Below are 19,312 nucleotides of genomic sequence, written 5' to 3' on the forward strand. Positions count from 1 at the left end.
TGAAAGTGTAAAGTTTTGTAACGACAATAGAAAAAAAAAAAGTAAGCATAGCTTAGAGAAAATTAAAGCATTTCCTCCAAAAGTCATTCTTGGAAATGGCTAAATTGTTTTAGCCAAAATGTTCTAAAACAAACAGCATGATGTTCCCCAGCATGGAAACTTGAAGTACAAGTGGCTGCTCTTTGGCAAAATTATAAGCAATTTAAAACCTAAAAATAGAAAGTGACATTCAGTCCTAGACAAAGATGGCATGGTGAAGTCTGCCCAGCTTACACAGAAAACCAGCAAACATAACAAGGCTTCAAAGCAAATACAAGCTGGTTTTACAAATACTCTTAAAGTGATTCTTTCTTTAAGATTAGAAGGAGTATGAATCATCTATTTCTTACTAGAGATAAGGCCATCTGCCTGTTATAATGAATTTACATTTTTAATAGCCATCTTAGTTGACTTGGATAGCTAGCAAGTGAAATTTCTGAATTGTTACGGAAGGCAACTATTTGATTTACCAGCATCATTAAGCTTCAGATAAGCCCCTTATTCTGCTTTCAATACTCATGTGCATATTCTTATGAGTACCTAGAGTTTAAAACATGAAAAACTGTATAGCAATAATTCTGTGTAGGTAGAATTTTTAGTCTGTAAGTCACAAATGTTATGTCTTTTCTGGGAACTGCCCCTTTCATGCTTACATTGCAACAGCAAATACCTAGTTTGTGGCATGGACATTTTGCAAGACCATCCCAGTGAGGCAGCCGTGATCTAACTAAAGACCTGCTCACTGCAGGCCTGTCAGTGTGACACTGGGAGGTGTGCTGCACTGTCACCTTCGCTCCGGTGAATTTACATCTCCAGCCCTCTGTAGCTATTATTATCTTTGATAGGGGTGGGGAAATTCGCTTGAGAGGTGGTTATTTCTCTGAGGTCACGTAGCAAATGAGGATGTGTCTCACTCCTATGTTCTGCCTGCAGAAACCTAATTTCTAAATACGATTTTAATTTGGTTTTTTGTTTGTTTCTTTTTTTTTTTTTCCCTGGTGTCTGTCTGTGGGTTTTTAAGATTGCAGGTACACCTGCCATGCTCACTGCCGAGACCTGGTGCACCTGGGCTGCCGGCGGAATGGAAAATTAATGGACTGCCTTGCTCCACATGACACCTTAGAGTCATCTTACAGCAGCGGTCAGGTAAGACATCTCCTGCTCATGCAGTTACTGCTTTCTCTTTTCAGCTCTGCCGTGAAGTGTGGTCTGCCTGCCTCATCTGGCTGCTCAGGAAGAATGTCTCACTTAGGCATGGTTTTCCCATCCAGTGCTGTGATTTTGCAGCACAGCTGGATCACTCCTACCCCAGTTAGTTTTCAGCTAAATCAAGTAATCCCACAAAACTGGTTTTCCTGTTGGTTCTGGCCACTGTGGGTCATTTACATCTAATCAGTAGAAACCTCTGAGATGTCACCTGTGATAAGAACACACACTCTCTTGTTTTTATTTTTGGGGGGGGGGGGGGGGGAGGATGAAGAATTGTGGCAAGTTTTGTGTGTAAGTTCCTTTTTTCAAGCCTTTTATTTGAGCATCAAAAAACCCCTTCATTAAAGCACATCTGGGCTAAACTTAGAGTGTTAATGTTTTAACTGAAAAGCGTTATTCAAAATATAATTAGTGAAGACAAATTGGTATATGCACATCCACAGTGGTCAATTTAACCCTTTTACTGTCTTTAGAACTCATATTGAAGAAATGTCCTTACTGGGGGAGAGGGTTAAAACCCAAACAATCCCAGACCCAGCTGTCATTGGTAATGCTCATTTTATTCACTGTAAGAATTGCTGCTGTTCACTGCAAGAATCAAGAGAGATTCATAGAACAGCCTACCCTGAGTTTCATTATCCACAGAATTGCCAAGAACAGGCCGCACCATGCTAAAAGCAGCCAGCTGTGAAATTTGTGCCCACCCAAAATACTTCTGTCTCCAAGAAGTCTCCTCTTCCCTTCCTTCTGCCCCACCATAAGATGCATAAATGCATAAAACTAATGTTCTGACACCCTGTGTCACTTTTCCTACACAAGGAATGTTAGCAGATTTGTGGGATGCATTGTTTGGGTCTGGGTTGGGGTTTTTTTTTTCAATAATGTTGTACAGAATAAATATTTTAAATTTAAGTTAAGCACATCTTAGCAACAGTTATGCTAAGGTCTTAAAAGACAATTTTGTATGGCAAGAAACTAGGATTCTTGTGTATTTTTTCTTGTGGTATTGTCCATAACATATAGAGGAGGCAGTATAACTGCCCTCACAAGCTGCCCAATTATGGACATGAAAGATCACTCCACAAATATATGAACACACTACAGCAGATACCTCTTGTAGACAGCAACTTTTGCTTTAAAATTTTCTTTCCTGAAATCACTCTGGTCTAAGGAATCAAACAGATGCCACTTGTCTTCAAAGTCATTACTATCTTCCTACTGTAATTTACCAATTGTGGGATATGCTGTCACAGGTGATTGTAGCCATAGCCCTATTTAAAGGCAGATACTAAACAACACTAAGGAGGGCAAGGGAATTCTCCTTCAGGATTGCAGAAATTTATTCTGAGTCAGCTCTGCAGCACAGCAATGCAATCATTAAAGATGACCCGCTGCCATTTCGGTGAAATAGTCTGAGGACACAAAAAGCAAAGCAAGCTTAACTTGGTGGGAAAAGCAGCAAGAAATATTAACACACAGTTGAGATAAACCCAGTGCTTACATTCCTCTGTGATGATCACTCACCCACTGGTGAATCAACCAAAGAAGTATTTTCTCAAAGGATTTAAAATTAAAATATAGTGCAGCGCTTTTCCTTTCCAGGTTCCTGTTAAGCAAAATCCTTATAGCATATACAGAAGGCCTAAATCCAGCTGGGAAACATTTGTGATGGACAAAGTTAGACTTTATCCTCAGCCCTTGCCATAGACCTGTCAGACAGATTCCAGGAAGCATTTTTATAATTTTATTTTTTTAGCAGGAAAAAAAATGGAACTTGCTACAGACTTATGTCAAAACCAATTTTTATGAAATGATAATTCTACCAAAAAGTAAAGCAATCCAGATAAGTAAAAACAATGTTTGGTAACACAAAGATGTGCAAAGGCTTCTAATGACTAGACTTCAGGAAAGTTCTGGAACAGGCTTAAAGGGAAAGGTTAAAGTCACCATCTGTGGAAGTGCTCAAGAAATGAGTAGATGTGGCACTTCACAATATGATTTAGTGGCTTGCATTTGGTTGAAGGTTGGACTTGATGATCTTGGAGGACTTTTCCAACCTTAATGATTCCATGATTCTAAAATTTCTGAGCACCCTTATTGAGCTTGGTGGGTGTCCTCCAGGTCAACACTGAATTTTCTCTGCAAGAGCAACATTTTATTTTGTAGAAGCTCCAAGCACCACCCAGCTGTCCAGCCACCTAAACTGTGACTGAGGACATGGTGTCTCTCTGTGAGCTCCGTGTGCCTTGCTGTTGGGAAGACAGAAGGGGAATAACTCAGATGCTGAAAGGCAGAGAGCAGCAGCGACAGAGAGGAGGAAGTACAGGGCAACACGCTTCCACGTTTTGGAAGTGTGGGTGACTGTCAGCAAGAAAACGTGACAGAATCAGAGAGAGAAGGGCATTAAAATAATTTTTACTCAAAAAGACATATACAGCTTTCTTGTGAGAGATCTAAAAAAGAGCAAGTGCTGTCCTGGGTATGAATACTGAGCAAGGAAACTGCTTCTTGCTCTTTGAGCCTTACAGTACTTAGGGGAGCCAAATTTCATGTGCATTTGTTTGTGTGCAACAAGACCGCATCAAAGAAGTACTGTTTTTTCCTACCGATTTCCTTCCTCTTGGAAGAAGCCACACTTTGGCTGCTTGCAGTGGGTGACAGTTATTGCAAATCTCTTTCCTCACTAGCTGTTTGGGTCAGTGTGTGCCTGACAACTGATACACGAGAGATGAGGATTCAAATGCTATTTTCTGCATCCATCATCCACTGGTTTTGAGGCAGCAACTGTTTACATGCAGAAAACCTGGAATATTTCCTGTTGGGTCATTTTCTTTACGCACGGCTGTCCCACATGCACAGAGCAGACGGAGCTGCCACAGGAATCTGCAAGGTTTGAATTTGCTCCTTCCTCTGCTACTGACCTGCTCAGACCACTTTTTCTTTCTAGGACTTGTCTACTTCTCTTGTAGGTAAAAAAGGAATTAGAATTTTAAAAAATAATTTTAACATCTCTGAATGGGACCATTGTTACAAAATCTAGCATTAGGTTACTAGTTAATTAAACACAACTCCCAGCTCAGCTGCCATCTCAAAATTACTATTTTCTTCCATGCTAAAATTTCCTGGACTTTATCAGCCTTAAAAGTGATTTTTAACTTTCTGTTTAACGTTTCAACTTGTATCCCACGTATAAAACTGAACAGGTGTTTAGTATAAGATCATGAAGGGGTCGGGAATGGGAAAAATATGATGGCAAAAAGACTGAACCTATCCTCTTTACAAAATTATTCTTGCATTCTTACTCTGTGGATGGTATCTAGTCCACAGTTCATTTTACTTAGATGCAGGACTGTGCTTTTGAAGCTAATCTTCCAGTTGTCTTTACTTCCCTTGTTTTGGTTGATATCAGGGAGTAGTCATAGGACAAAAATCCATTCCACTTCAGGTGAAAACTAAGCTGCTTCCTGAAGCCTGTGAGAAGAGGCACTCGAGGAGCCAACCTAACACACTCAGCCCACTGGATCAAAGCAGAGATTTTCTTAAGTAAGCATTATGAAGAGTTTATATTGAGAACTTTGGATCCTCAGCACCACTTGCTGTCTTTTACAGAGCTGTGTGTTGCACTACATTATTTGCTAAAATAGGCATTAGATTCTTGGCGCAGAACTTTTCCCAGTGATGCCTGCTTCTGCTTTATCTATACCATGACTTTGAAAATCACATGGCATGCAAAACCAGTTAATTTTACATGAGCTACGCTAGTCAAATGCAGAGTTGCAAAGATCACACACATATTTGGGAATGTCTCACCCATACAGTGAACATAAATTTAAATTGTGAAGGGATTTTGCAGGAGTATTCAAATTTTTTTGTTTTTATGGAGAGAGATGACTTGCTAACAGACCATATTCCTGGGATTTGTGCCTTTTCTTTCTGGAACAACTGTTTTGTTTTGAAGTATTTTTTTTTAAACACTAAAGCACTAGTTTGAAGTCATTATATTGGCACTCTAGTGCTGGTACAGGTTAAAGAGTCGTGGCACCTCTGTATTGGCATATGCTCCTTCAAACATGGAGAATATTACTTTGTGATGATAGTAGGCAATGCTTTGAACTCCAACTCTCTATGACCTAGCACATTTCAGATTGGTCAGGTGAATGTATCTCCTGCTTGATGCAGGTGAGATAAACTGCCCTTCATTCTGCTGCAGTGACCTGGTGGTGCCCTGAGTGCAGCAGAGCTTGGTACCCAGCTGCAGTTCCTGGTCCTGAATGCTTGTTCATGCCCATACACTTTTCCCTGTTCCCCTTGCTCTTCCACTCCCAGCGGCACCAGCACTGCTGGTTTTGGACAATGCTCTTTCAAAACGGGTCAGGAAAATGTTGTAGCTTCTAATCTTTGTCCTTGCAAAGCCCAATCAGCTCTTCAGTTCTCAACACAGCCTGTGAACAGTGCTGTCAGCACAACAGGGGCTGGGTGCTATGATGTGGCTGGAACACCTTAAACTCCAAATAACCTTGAACAAATGTCATGTTGAGACACAGTTTGAGAATCTAGACTTAAGATTTCCCTTATGGGAAAGAGGAATTTCTTACAGGCTCTTAACTGCTGATTTTGCAAAGAGAGTCTACAGATTTTCATTGGATTTCCCTCCTGTGCAATTCTGCCAGCAACTGGAGCACTTGGGTGCACACGAGTGGTCAAAGAGCCTCAGAATCTGGAATGTGGTCACACAGCTTGAGTTTGTTAACAAATCGTTGGAGCTCAAAAGGCCTAATTTTTGAGCTTCTTTCTCTGAGTGTGTATGTATACACACATAAATATTTAATGATAAAAAGGTCAAGGAAATTCCATGATGAAGCTGTTCTTACAGATTGCTAAGGCTGAGGGGTTAAATACTTGAAAATGAAATTCACAATGTCTCACATAATTCAAGTACCAATGGCAGAAATATATGACTCAGGTGAAAATTGTGTGGCCTTAGATATTTCCCTCCTGAACAGACTTCCTATAGAGATTAAAGAGGAAATTATGCATATAGGTTCTCTGTGGTCTTGTACAGAGCACTCAGAAAAAGCTGGGGAAAGAGTTGCCAATTTCTTCCATGAACAAGAAGAATGGGATGAATAAAGCTCCTTTCCAGCAATCCTCTCCTATCCTACAACATTGCCAATTATAGGCACACCACCTCTGACTGACATGCCAAGGCCTTTTCAAAGTCTAAGAAGTATTAAAGCCATTGTGTGGATTTTAAATTTTTCCTGTTTTTCTATCATCCTAGATGAATCAAAAATTGACATTTTTTTATGCATAAGTCACAGATATAATTTATTTCTTCAATAATTTATTTCTTTGACAAGCTTTCCCAAAGAGATCTCAATACACTCAAAATTTTCTCAAAGACAAAGGGCATTCAGAGTTGAAATTGATACAAGACCTGAGGCACTTGATAAAGTATAGAAAGAGATATAGGGTGTGGCAAATGACTTGGATAACAACACTTCCCAGATTGCTTCAAATTGCATGAATGCCATGGAGAAGAATGAGAGCATCTCACAGTGCTAATACAGAAACTTCTGGAAGGGCACTGATGTTGTCACCTAAATGTACCTGAAAATGAAAATGGTTTCAGTTCCTTGCCTTAAAAGATATGGTAGTTGAACATTTCTTCAAAAATAACCCATGGAGAAAAAAACTGACAACACAGAGCAGATGTAGGTGTGTGCAGTTCTTGATTAATAATGAAAACTACCTTTGAGCTATTGATTGCTTTCCTCTACCAACTCTTGGTAATGGTGTGTACTCTGTACAATGGGCATGGGGCTTATGGCTCACATATTTCATATCTATGTTAAACCTGGTTATGCTTGGTAGTAGTTGAAAGGAAAAGAGGAAAAGTGAATTATGTTTGTTTTGGCAGGCAAAATGAGGCAAATTTTAAATTTTGACAGTAACTGCGAAAGCTTTTAAACCAAAACTGAAGCTGATTTCAGTTCTAATTGTGTATATTGCTCAGGTTACTATTAGAGAAACAGAGAAACATATTTGGCAAAAATAAAAGGCTTGATCAATTATATAAACTAGAAATTAGTTCCAAGCTTTCAAAAATAATTTGAGAGTTTCCACAACAGCTCCTGGGGCACAACACTTTGCAACCCTCCCTCAAAGGAATATTATTAAAACGGGCTTTGCACAATGCTGACTTAAGGTCTTTAAACAATAAATTATTTGTAACATTTTATAGAGTTGAATTTATCAGATATTTGGGCTTCTTCAGTATTCTCTGGCACGAGCATCATGGAATAGTCTGTTGGGTTTTCTTGAGCACACTGAACAAACACTTGGGTTGATGGGGACTGAAGCAGTAGTTGAATATTGCAAGTAGGATAAATCCAAAAGACACGTTTAAACAAGAAGAGGGTTTTAGAGCTCCGAGTAGACCTCAAAGCCCAGTAAGTACAGACTGGATGGGACATGTGGTGAGGGGACTTGTATCATGATACCACCAAGCAGAGTTAATACTAGAATTTATATTTTTAACAGAATAAATTTCAGCTTCCTGGTGGAAATTTTTAGTCCACAGAAGCAATCTGAATTGTGTTTGTATGCCATTGTGTTTTTTAAACTTTTTAAAAAAAACTACACATTTTTTATCAGCAAATCTGTCTTTTAATTTTTTTCTTAAGTTGGGCTTGTTGGGGGTTTCTTTCCATTTTAAGTACTTGGTCAATATTCAGTCCCAACCTTTCAAACAGAAAGGTAACAAGCTCACTGCTTAAAGCCTACATTACTGAAACCTAGAGAAGGTCAATTATCAGTTGTTTAGCAACCAGATCAATGTAGTCAAACAGCTCTGATTTTCTAGTTGCATCAAAGACGCAGACAAGGCTTCAAATTAGAGGAAAATGCTCCTATTAGACATGGGGAGCATTTAAAATGTGCTTTTGATTTTTTGTACAGTTAGGTGTTTTCATATTCATGAGGTTTGTATTGTCTTCCTAGAAAATACATTTCTCTAAAATGTAGCCAGTCTTAACCTGTCATTTTGTCAGCTGCCATTGTAAGATCAATGTTCTTTTTCCACTATTTATTTTGAATACATATATTTTTTCACAATCCTTTCCACTGCTGTCAGTGTTGTGCCAGGTGTAGGATGTAATATACCTACTGTATCCTTTTATTGTGCCAATTTTCTTCCTAATTCAAAGTTATTACTATCTTCCCAGTATCTCAGCAGGCTCAGTAGAGCACAGAATGATAACATTGCTAATTTAATACAGGTAATAGTCTTGCAGGTCCTGTACATTCCAGGTGGTTCTCCAGTATTCAAATAGCATTGCTTAATCATGTTGGAGAAAAAGTTCAAGGAGAACTGATCCTCTAAAATGTTGAGTTCTGTGTGCAGCCTGAGGGTTGGGCTTGTGACAGTTTGCAGCAGAGGGATCAGAGAGCATTTTTGTCTTATCTTCAGGGTAGATTTCTCAACGTGCAGAGCAGGACAGCAAACATTAGGACAGCTGGTTTTGATGTGGCATGTGAAGGCAAATGGATGTTGCATCAAAACTTGTGTGCTTGAAGATGTGTATTTTGCTGGTTTATGCTGTAGGTTAGATTGTACGTGGCGGCTGCAGTTGCTGGGTGATAGATCACTGACCATGATAGTGTTCTGAGTGCCTTACTGGACCCTCAAAACATGGAAAGAAAAGGAGCACTGGTAGGGAAATTGTTAAATGGGGTGTAAATGCTGGGGCCTGCAAATCTCTGTCTCAGTGAGTCCTAACACTGATTTTTCTCTGAAGTCCATATGCTGTAGATGACAGATGGAGTACTGAACTTTGCCTTTCAGTTAGAGACAGGTTGGCAAACAGAGTGACAGTGGCTTTCATTCTACCCTTCATGGCCTGATTATGTTTTTCATATTCATTAAACACCTCACTCTAAATAGAATTACCAGCAGCCATGTCAGTTTTGTCCTAACCTATGGATCCACAGGGATAAAGGGGTGACTGATTGTCAAGTATAACAAGGGCCTGAAGAGCTCTTTAATATCAGACACTTTCTACTGCACTTACTCAAGAGGCTGATTTTATTTTGCATTTGAATATTCAGGAAGGTAGCTGGGCTTGTGATATGATGCCGACTGCTTAATTCATCCCACGTAGACCTGCCCTGAACAAATAACGAGATGGCAGTGAGAACTGATTAGAAAAAAAAGTCAGAACTGTTGGGAAACCCACATCTCATATTCTCAAATACTCGTCCAGCTTCACATTATCTGCTTTTTTTTTAACAGAGTTTCAGCCTTTTTGTTTGACTTATGGCATTAGCAGCTGTTGGAAATATACACAGAAGAGATTGCTGTTGCCTTTTGACTCAGTGCAGGAAGGGCATGATGCAAAACCTTCCCTGGTGGGGAAGGAAGGTGGGGAGTGGTTTTTGATTATTTTTAATGATAACATTGCTGGGTGAAGATAGGAAAATATTTGTTCCCAGTCCTTGATCCAAGTAGCATGCCAACCAACAGTAACAAAGACAGCTGTTAGGAAATCAGGTAGACAACAGAGCCCTATGTTGCTCTGTTTGTTTTTCTTACAGAAATGAAAAGTCTTGTTTCCCAGAGCATAGGAATCAAATTACAGCAGGTAGCATTTTTTTCATACTGATTCATGGCTTCCTCTAACTGGTGACACTGCCTAAAAACTGCCCTCCAGACTCTTCCTCAGGGCAGAAGAGGAGCCCGCTTGTTCTCGTGAGCTCAGTTTCTCCCCAGCTATGTGCATGTGCTGCACTCTGCGTTCCCCTTCTCCAAGATATCTCATTCTATTCTTGTATGTGTTGTCTCATATCAGTGTGCTCCACAGGAACTGGGGATAAGACCTTAAACTTTCCCCATTTATTCTGCAAATAGTGTGTATAGGTGTGTAAAAATTCAGTGATGTAGTGTTAATGCTTCAGTGGCTTTACTGGGAAAGGGGAGCCTGTCACCACTTGCATGCCATTTAAATGCACGACAATGAAGTCCTACTAGTTAAACTTCTGGGGAGTAGTCTTCTTGATCCTGCCCAAAGCATGAAGAAGTAGCTGGCTGCCCCAGATCAAAACATGCTGGGTTCTCTTAGCGCTTGCAGGAGATCTCAAGCAATAGCTAGTTTGTCATGTTTCCTCCTCCCTTTTTAGTTCAGCTATGGTAAGCCTCCATCCCTGCAGCATAGGTCCACTGGGGATTCAGCACCTCTGCTTCCTGAGACCTTATGATACTTTACTGCCTAGTGAAAAAAGATGCCTGGATACAAAAGGTTGTTGTATAGTTCTTTCACACTTTACACTATAGTTGTGATATCCCAATTGGGATTTTCAATCCAACAGTAGTTTTGCATCTTGATCACCTTTCATCTGTGACCTTCATATTACTTATGACTTGTGCCTTGATTCCTAATCAAGAGGCCTCTCCTATGGATGAATTTTGCATCAGCTCCTGACCCAGATGATGCTGGAGCCATGATGCTTGGACACTGGATAGTTTCCTGAGAAGATAAACCTGTCTGCCTGCCCTATTTGGATAACTCCTAGAGAAAAATGGAAAAATTATCTTCCCTTTGCATTTGAGAAGAAAACTTTCATCATAGGATCCCAAGAGATCTTCAGACATATCTATTACAATTAGTCTTGTGAACCCATGGAAAGCTGCATGTGCCTGTTTCAGATATTTTCCCTGCTGATATGTTGCAGTAAGATGGGTAACTTAATATGGTTACTTGATTTGCCTAAATCATACCCTATACTTCTCTATCTTTTTTTCTGCTGATGCTTGCAAGTGTGTGCTGTAGCCATGGTAAATGCCCTTGTAAGGCTTTGTCTTTTCTCATAGAGTGTTTGTTTACAGGAAGATAAATACCATCATTGATTATTTTGCTTTACAATCCTAGGTGAGAACAAAGTAGTGATGATGGTTACCATGGGGCAGCAGGATGAGGTCAATACCATGCATCCTGCCTGGGGCTGACCTCACTTAGTTGACTTCAGGATAAAAATTGTATTGTCTTAATTTCACTAGGCTTTTCTATCACAATTTCTTATCAGAAAATTCTGCAACATTATTCTCTGGGGAAGGAAGACCAGTGTATCACAAGGCTGAACATTACTTTTATATTTCCCTGTCCTCCTGAACTTTGTTTTAGAGGAACACTGCTTTCCAGCGTTTTTCTGTTTTCCATTTGCATTGTTCTCTTCCCTTGACCTTCCTTTTGCCATCCTGAGTAACGTTTTCCTTTACAGTTACCTTGAAGAAAGATTTCCTTATCTGCATATATGACTAATCAGTAAGGTCTTATGATTATTATAAAGCAGTATGTTGGAGATGGGAATTAGAGCATGAAACAGGGACCGAGGAAGCCAGATTTGCAGTCCTTGCTCAACTAATGACTGATTAGATATGGCCTTCAGCAAGACAATTTTGCCTTGGTTTTCAGATGCACTGATTTAAGTTTTAGTCTTTTGCCTCTGGCTTTCTTTTCTTCATTGTTTTGGGGAGAAGGAGTTGCCCATAGCATGCAAACTTGCTATTTCATTTTACCTCAAAATATGTCTCAGTTTGGGTAGTCAGAATTAGAAGTTGATTTTAGAAATGGTTGCGAGTAGTGTTCCTTACCTACTGCCACAATGAGGATGAACTCTTTCTTGCAAAATGTTATAGGTGAATGAAGGCACTAGGTGATACACAGTTATGAGTTCTGAGAACTTGATTTTTTTCTTCTTTATGTTTTACCTGTGACTTCTATGAATAACACTGAATTTGTTAAAGAATCCATCATTTGGGGAAGGAAAGCAAGGTTGATTTCTTAAAGCTGAGGATTACAGACAAAGGTAAATTTAGAGTTAACTTAGTATGAGGGAGTGGAAGGAATAAAATCTCTGGCACTTGCATTTGTGAACTATGATTTTACTGAGTTTTTAATACTATTTTCCCCACAATCAGCAGATATAACTAAAGACAGAAACAATATATTGGAGTGAATGAAGAAGAAAAAAGTGTTTTGAAAACACATAGGACCCACACTTTCAGTTGTCATTTGGCAGCTGCTGTCTGTCTGAGAAGTGTCCTCAACACAACCCTTTCTGGGTAGGTCAAGAGTCCTCTTCTTTGGCTGAACCATCTTTCAGAAATCCTATGCTCCATCTCCCAGCAGGAACTTGCCGAGCTGTGCTGGGCTGCACAGCTCCCACAACTTGCCCTGCCTCAACCCACATCCCAGGCTGCTGGGCTTCACCCCTTTGCTGCCAGATCCTTCCATGCAGTGCAGGAGCAGCCTGTCAGATGTGAACATCCCCCATGTGGGGCCGGAGAGAGGACCCTGACAGGGAAAGAGAGAGACAGAAAAGGGACAAGAGGGACTGACATAAGCCATCTGGATTTTTTATTCTTGTATCCCTCTGTGTCCCATCAAGCTGTCTAGACTTCCCAGAGCAGCCCCACTTTTGGTGATTCTTGAGAATCATGGTATTAGGTTAGACAGTGGAAAAGGAGATATAGGGTCTAGCAGAGTCAGTAAAAATAAAGTAAAAGTCAGTAAAAGGGGAGTTTTGCTGCAACAGATCCAGTTTCACTAACACTTTGTAAACATCCATTTTCTTTTTTTCTTTAAAGTATCCTCAACTTGCAGTTTTGAGCCTTCTTTGGACTGAGATTGCCTGATGGGGAGTTGGTACATGTCCCTGAGCCATGGGGCCTCTGATGTGAGGGAAGTATGTGTGCCTCCATCCCACCCACCCTCAGGCTATCTGAATTTTAAGATGAGTTGGCCATAGTCCAACAGCTGGCAGCATTTCATAGACAAATCCTCTAGACTGTGCTAAAGTGCTGTGCATAAGAGTAGTCTTATTTTACACTCTTCTCCACACTTTCATTTCTTATAAGTCACCTGTGTGTTTTGGCATCAGTTAAGAAGGAAAAAAAATCTGGCAGTTCTGCTGTAGTCAGATTTGGCAGTCTCACTAGTTACTTCCAGTAATTATCTCCGTGTCACAGATATGCTCTTGGTGCCAGTTTTAGGAAAACCTTCCACCTTTTTGATGTTAAGGAAGTGGATTCTTTAGGAAATTGTTTTTGTCCGAGAACCACCCTGTCTTTACAAATGCTCTCACTGTGATCTTTCACAAAAGACTGCATTCAAAATTTGAAATATGCTGATGTGCAAATAATTTCAATAGCTGACCTGCAGAATCTGTTGGCAGGGCTGCTAGAGGCAGTTTGCTCTTATTCCAGCTGCCTGCTTAATTTTGGCAGCTGCACTCTTTCTGGCCCAGATGTCTGCTGTCTCTTGTCCAAGTTAGGAGCTAGACAAACCCTATTCACTGTCCTGTAAGTGCGCCTCAGCTTATCATCTACACGAAGAATTAGACCTAAAGCTTGGGCTGCCTTTTGCCTCCCAAAGTCATTTTAAATGGACCCAGGAAAGCTGGATCAAGGATGTACAGTGGTGGATGTGGCCGCCGGAGCCTCGCCGGGGCGGGGGGCGATCCTGCCTTGCCTTGTAAGGGTACCTGCATGGCTGCCGAGCGCTGCCAGCCATCCTGAGCCATCGCAGGAGGCTTTGAAAGCAGCCAAGCACGCAGGGGCAGGTCCTCTGAAAGAGCAGATGCCAAAGCAGATGTTAAGGCCACACCGAGGACCACTGAGTGCAGCGTGGTGGAGCTGTGGCAGGAGATTGCTGCCAGGACACAGATGTGAAATTCTTAGGCATGGCTTGCAGTGTTGGTGTGCCTCCCTGTTTCAAATCCTCACACCTCTGCCACAAAAATATTTTAAAGAGTTCTGCAGTCTTTTTGTAAGTTAATTTAAAAACACGTCTTTGAAACAAAGAGTTTTTAGAAAGAATTTCAGACCCAAAGAAAATTAAGGTAGATACCTTAATGCATACAGCACAGAGCATGAGTTTTTAACATTGTTCTACTAGTATCATAAGTGATGTTTATGACATGTTTTGAGGTGTGCATGCAAGACTGCAAGTTCACTTACCACTTACTGACTTTGAGATCCAGCCCATCTTTCAATTATCCAGTGACTCTGCTAATGTGGTCACATGTCAGAGGAGGGGAGGAGCACCCGCAGTGTTAAGTTACCTGCACATATGGGCATCCATCTGTACATCTGTTGAGCCACATGAACATAACCTCTCTTGGCAATGCGTTGCTACAGTTTGCTCTCCAGGTCTGGCACTCCCGACACTGAGTGCAGGCACGGAGATGCGGTGCTGCCCCGTGCTGATGTGGGGGTCTGGCACTGCTCCTGTGGGACAAGAGGCAGAGGGTGAATGATGGAGACAGCATATGGTTGATGAGGATAAGCACTGACCAGCAGAACTCAAGGACAAGGTGTGAGGAACAAAGAATGTCCTTTTTAAAACAAAAGCCACGCAGTGTTCATGCCAGATCAGTTTTTTCACAATTGGCACTGGTGGCATTGCCCTTTGTAAGGGCAGCTAGCCAGACAGATCTGGGATCCAGCTGGTAAATGGCATAAAAGGAAGTGCTTGTGGCACCAGCAGTCTGGTGCTTTGTGCCCCAGTGTACTTTGTGTTCCTCTCCAAGCTCTGACCAGTGACATCTTACCTTGATATTGCTGTGGTAATCCCCTGCTGCCCCAGTACCCAGCTTGTTTTCCTCTTGGAAAGCTCTGTTTTGCCTGGAGGGATGGCTCAGCTGATGAGGCAGCTGTTCTACTGTGGCAGATTTCAGCCTGGTGCTATTAAGAAAAAGAAAAAAAAAAGAAAAGAAAAAAAATTTGGTTCCAGTTTATCCTAAACATCTAAGCCATAAATTGAGGTGATTCAGCAGCTGCCTCAGGAACAGCTGAGCTGCCTTGCAGAAGGAACATAAGCTTCTCAGAGAGAGGCAGCTCAGATTGATAGTTAAGGGCAGGAGTAACTACCTTTGTCAGGCTCTAGGTGCACAGGTTGTGTGGCACATCTCAGTACAGCGAAGGAAATTGGAGTTGTGGGAGATGTCTTTGTGAGCCTGTAATAGAACATTTCTATGTCAGTGACAGAAAAGAGAACATGATGAAACATGTTCAAATGTTGTAGGAAAAAAGCTATAGTTAGCTGCTCTAAAAATTGCTAAGCATCAGACATGAGGGAAATGGCTCTGGCAACCCACTTTTCCAATTTCACCTGTTGCACCGTTTCTTAAGTCTAGAAATATCTATAAAATAAGTTACATAGCAGTTAAAACTTTCCCAGAAGAGGTGTAAACAAACTAAATTCACTTGCTGAAACAGCTATTACTGAACTATGAATTGACCTTGTGCTGTGTCGATTCTCTGTAATGCAAACCATCTGCATGCTGAAACAATTAAAGCCTTCACATCTCCTAGGAGTTTCCTTCCTCCGATTATAACTTATGTGCTGTGGTAGAAGCACAGAGGTAAACAGCTAGTTAGAGTGGCCCTCTGTGTCTGTGTAATTTTATGGTGCAGCACATACAAAACCATTTTCATTTGAAGTGGCAGCCAGCTTTCAAGTAGAAAATATAGCACATGCTTGGTACCAAATGCTGGAGCCATAGCTTGTAAGACAGTCTGAGTTAGACACATCTGCTCTGCTCCTCTGCTTCCCTTCCCCCAGCCTCTTCTTTGGATGTACCAAATTTTCATGAAGCTCAGGTCATGCTGGAGAGGCAGTGTATAAATACAGCCTGCTCCTGTGTAAGGCCCCTCTGCATGAGCTAAACTGAAACCCCTGCCTTCTGTAAGAGCAGTACCTAAGTGAGCTGAGCCTGGGCTGTGTCTGAAGTGAAAGCCTTGGATAGCAATTACACATGATTTTAGAAAAATTTTATTTAATTTACAACTACTTTACTTGCCAGAAGTTCAAAGTTTACACTCTTTAAAGCCATAAAAAATCAATCTACAGCCATGGCATTAGAGTTTGGATGTTGTTGTGGTGGGAAAATACCAGAGATGTTGCTTCTGTAGGATTGCTGTACAATTTGCTGTGTCCCACAACTGGCAAAGTTTCACATTTAAATCTCTGCACTATAAAGCCTCTTTTTAACACATTCTTCCACCATTTATGTCCATACAGATGACAACAGCACTAAAATCTCAGATCCTCCTCTTCAGATTACAAGAAAGAGTAACCATGCAAGCTCAGTAAAATAAGAAAATAAATTTATTATGTAAGAATAGGGATTTTTTTCCTGGAAAAAAGTTTTAGGCACTCATTTTTAGAAAACATTCATTTGGATTAACATTCTAGACAATGTAAACATAAGACTGTAAAATTAAAATAATTAAATATTTTTCTCTTAAAGTTAAGTCTGAAAAGTAATGAGTAGTTGCAGCACTACTCACTGGTTTCTGAGCCAGCCATGATTATTTGTCTCTGTGGGCAAAGGCTTCCATCCTAGGGAGTGACCTCTGGCGTCTGGCCAGGTCCCATAAAGCACCTCAGGTCCACATTTCTCAGAACAGGCTGTGTCCAACACGCCTGTATGTGTGGACTCTGGATATGGCACGCGTGTTTTATCTGTTCAAAGTGCCTGGAAATGTGAGGGGGGCTGAGTGAGTGACACTGGCTGGGATAGTGTAAGAGAATGGTGAAATGCAGTAAAAGACTGGGGGGCTCCACACTGCCATGATGATGTGATTTCTGGTGCTGACTACCCTTGGAAGAACCTCTGGGGTTTGTTTTGAAGGAAATGTATTGATTTGCTGAAAAAGAGGGTTCACAAATGAAGTAACATGTGAAATAAGATTTTTCAGAACACCAGAGCCTGGAGCTGAGCTGGGGAAAGGTAATTATTTGGCAGTGTGGTTCATGTCCTCTAAATTCTAGGTCATGTACATTTTATGTATAAAAGACTACCTATAGCAAATAGACAAAGTATATGAATTGCTAGATTTATAGTTTCCTCTGTGACCTGAGTACTGACCCGTGTCTGACCTCTGCTGCAGGCTAGAGAAGTAATGAGGGTCGTGGTCATGCCCTGCATGAAGGGTTTGCAGCAATATGTTAAACTTGAGGCAGTCACGAAAGAGGCATTTCCCACCTTACAAGTACATGCCTTTGAGACCCAAATAGATCCCCTTTGTGTTTATTTTTTATAACATCATGGGGGTTTTGTTAATGAAACAGATAAAAATAAGTAATGTCAAATTCCCTGCATCAGCCCAGGGCTCAGGCTGTGACCTCCTCACGCACTGCAGGGCCAGATGTGGCAGTCTATGGGGGCATAAATGGCTTCTTTCCCTCAGGGTGGGAATGGTTCTCCCACTGCATTTAAGTGCATATATTGGTTTTTTCCCCTCTGGTCACCTCTTTTTTTCCCCCCAAAGTGCTATCTGATTGATAAAATGTAGGCAGAGGAGAGCAAGAGCCATACTGAACTAGGATGCTTCTGGCAAGGCTACAGCCCCGTGTGATCTGCAGTTCTGCTTGACTTCTCATGGATGTCAAGCATCCACTTCCTCCCTTTCTCTTCCCTCCATATGTTAAATCTCTTAAACGGAGGATTTGCGATGTTGTGTGCACATCATTCCATAATTTTGAAAGAAAATTAGAAGCACCATATTTTCCTTTTGTTTTCTCTTTCCTAGTTCTCCAGTATCTTCTCAGCCCTGATACATATGCTTTCCTAAGATGCCTTTTCATATACTTTTTTCATTATTTTAATTTCTAATTTTCAGTATGTTTTCTCTCTCAATCTTCCCTCAAAATTAGAAACGTACATCTCAGCTTTCCTAAACCTGTGCTCTTTTTTCACCCAGAAATCTCTATAGACAGTTGTTTTGGAATTTTATGGAATTCCAGGGAGGAAAACTTCTATTCTAAAGTATTACCTTTTGAATTTGGGTTTTACTTTGCTGACTTGCCTATTTCTCACTTCCAACTCTTTCCTCTTCCTGCTCTCCTGTCCCTTCTTCAAACACTGTTACTTTTTTCTCCTCCTGCAGCAGTGCTCTCTCAGTGAGGGAGGAAGAGCATGATAGCAAAGATGGGAATCAGAAAGGTCTTGGGCCAGTGAATGGGACACAGACCAAATATGAAAGGAGTCAGTGAGATTTATCTAAGAGAAAGCTTGATTCAGGGCACAGTTGTCAAAGGTGGTCACATCCTGCTGCAAATGTGAAAAGTGTAGATCTTGTGCAGCGCTGCAGAAGTGCAGATGCCAAAGCCCAGTTTCCTTGCACCGGCAGCTCCTCCCATGGCCCGCCGGGCTTGTGAGCTGGGGAGGGAGCAGCAAGAGGGGCTGCCCTGCTGCAGCCCCCAGCACTTCAGCGCGCTGGGCTGGCCCCACAGGCGCTGGGCACTGCACTTCACAGCAACTTTTTTCAGAGTTTTTAACTGAGGGTGGACTGGATGGATTAGGCAGGCATTTCAGCAAACAAGTTGTCAGACCTGTTGTCCTGTCAAACAGCACTGTTTTTCTGGGACAGTTGTCTTCATGGTCTGCTGTTGAGATGATTTACCAGGAAGTCCTAAACTTGTGTGGGCAGCTTCTAGGGAATTTCTGTGATCTACTGCAGTCAGACTTCTTAAACAGAGCAAAATGTCATCTCATACACAGCATGACAAGACAATTTCTAGTTCTTTGTCTAGGAAATGACAATTGGGATGTGATTCCCAGACCAGAAGGCCCCTTCCCCCACCAATTCACCAGTTTGAGGACAGATGCTGGGAATCAAATTGCAGCTACAGCGCATTAGGGCTCACATTTTCCTGGTATCCACAAAGCATGCTGAGCTTCCACAGTTGTGGTTTCTATACTTAAAACAGAAGGTTCTTGTTAATTTTACTGCCCTGAGTATTTTTATACACTGTTAGCAATTAGGAACTGAATTAAAACTAGGAGAATGTCTGTTTTCTGTACACTTTCTTATAGAATATTTCCTTGAGATTATATTCTCTTGTGTGGTAGTTCTACTGCTTACCCTGGCAAGGCATGGGTGCTTGCAGAGAATTGCAGAGCCAGGCCTCTGAGCTTCCTTTATGCCAACATTTGCTTATACTTATGTCTGACTATCCACATCAATGGGACTGAGTGAATAAGGATGTTTATTTACCTG

General features: G+C 41.2%; 1 protein-coding gene across 4 annotated transcripts in view; it reads left to right on the forward strand.

Moving 5' to 3' along the window:
- Window positions 1-19,312, forward strand: part of RASSF3 (Ras association domain family member 3) — a 104,861-nt gene that overhangs the window by 25,897 nt on the left and 59,652 nt on the right. For 3 of the 4 annotated variants that reach the window (XM_064419381.1, XM_064419382.1, XM_064419385.1), the window contains exon 2: window positions 1,061-1,185. In XM_064419381.1, coding sequence (XP_064275451.1) covers window positions 1,061-1,185 — 125 coding nt within the window. Of the gene's footprint in view, window positions 1-1,060; window positions 1,186-3,961; window positions 4,139-19,312 lie in introns of those variants that run through there. The other variant, XM_064419386.1, reaches the window with a different exon arrangement.

Source organism: Passer domesticus, chromosome 5 (assembly GCF_036417665.1).
Source record: "Passer domesticus isolate bPasDom1 chromosome 5, bPasDom1.hap1, whole genome shotgun sequence".
NCBI classification, from domain to species: Eukaryota; Metazoa; Chordata; class Aves; order Passeriformes; family Passeridae; genus Passer; species Passer domesticus.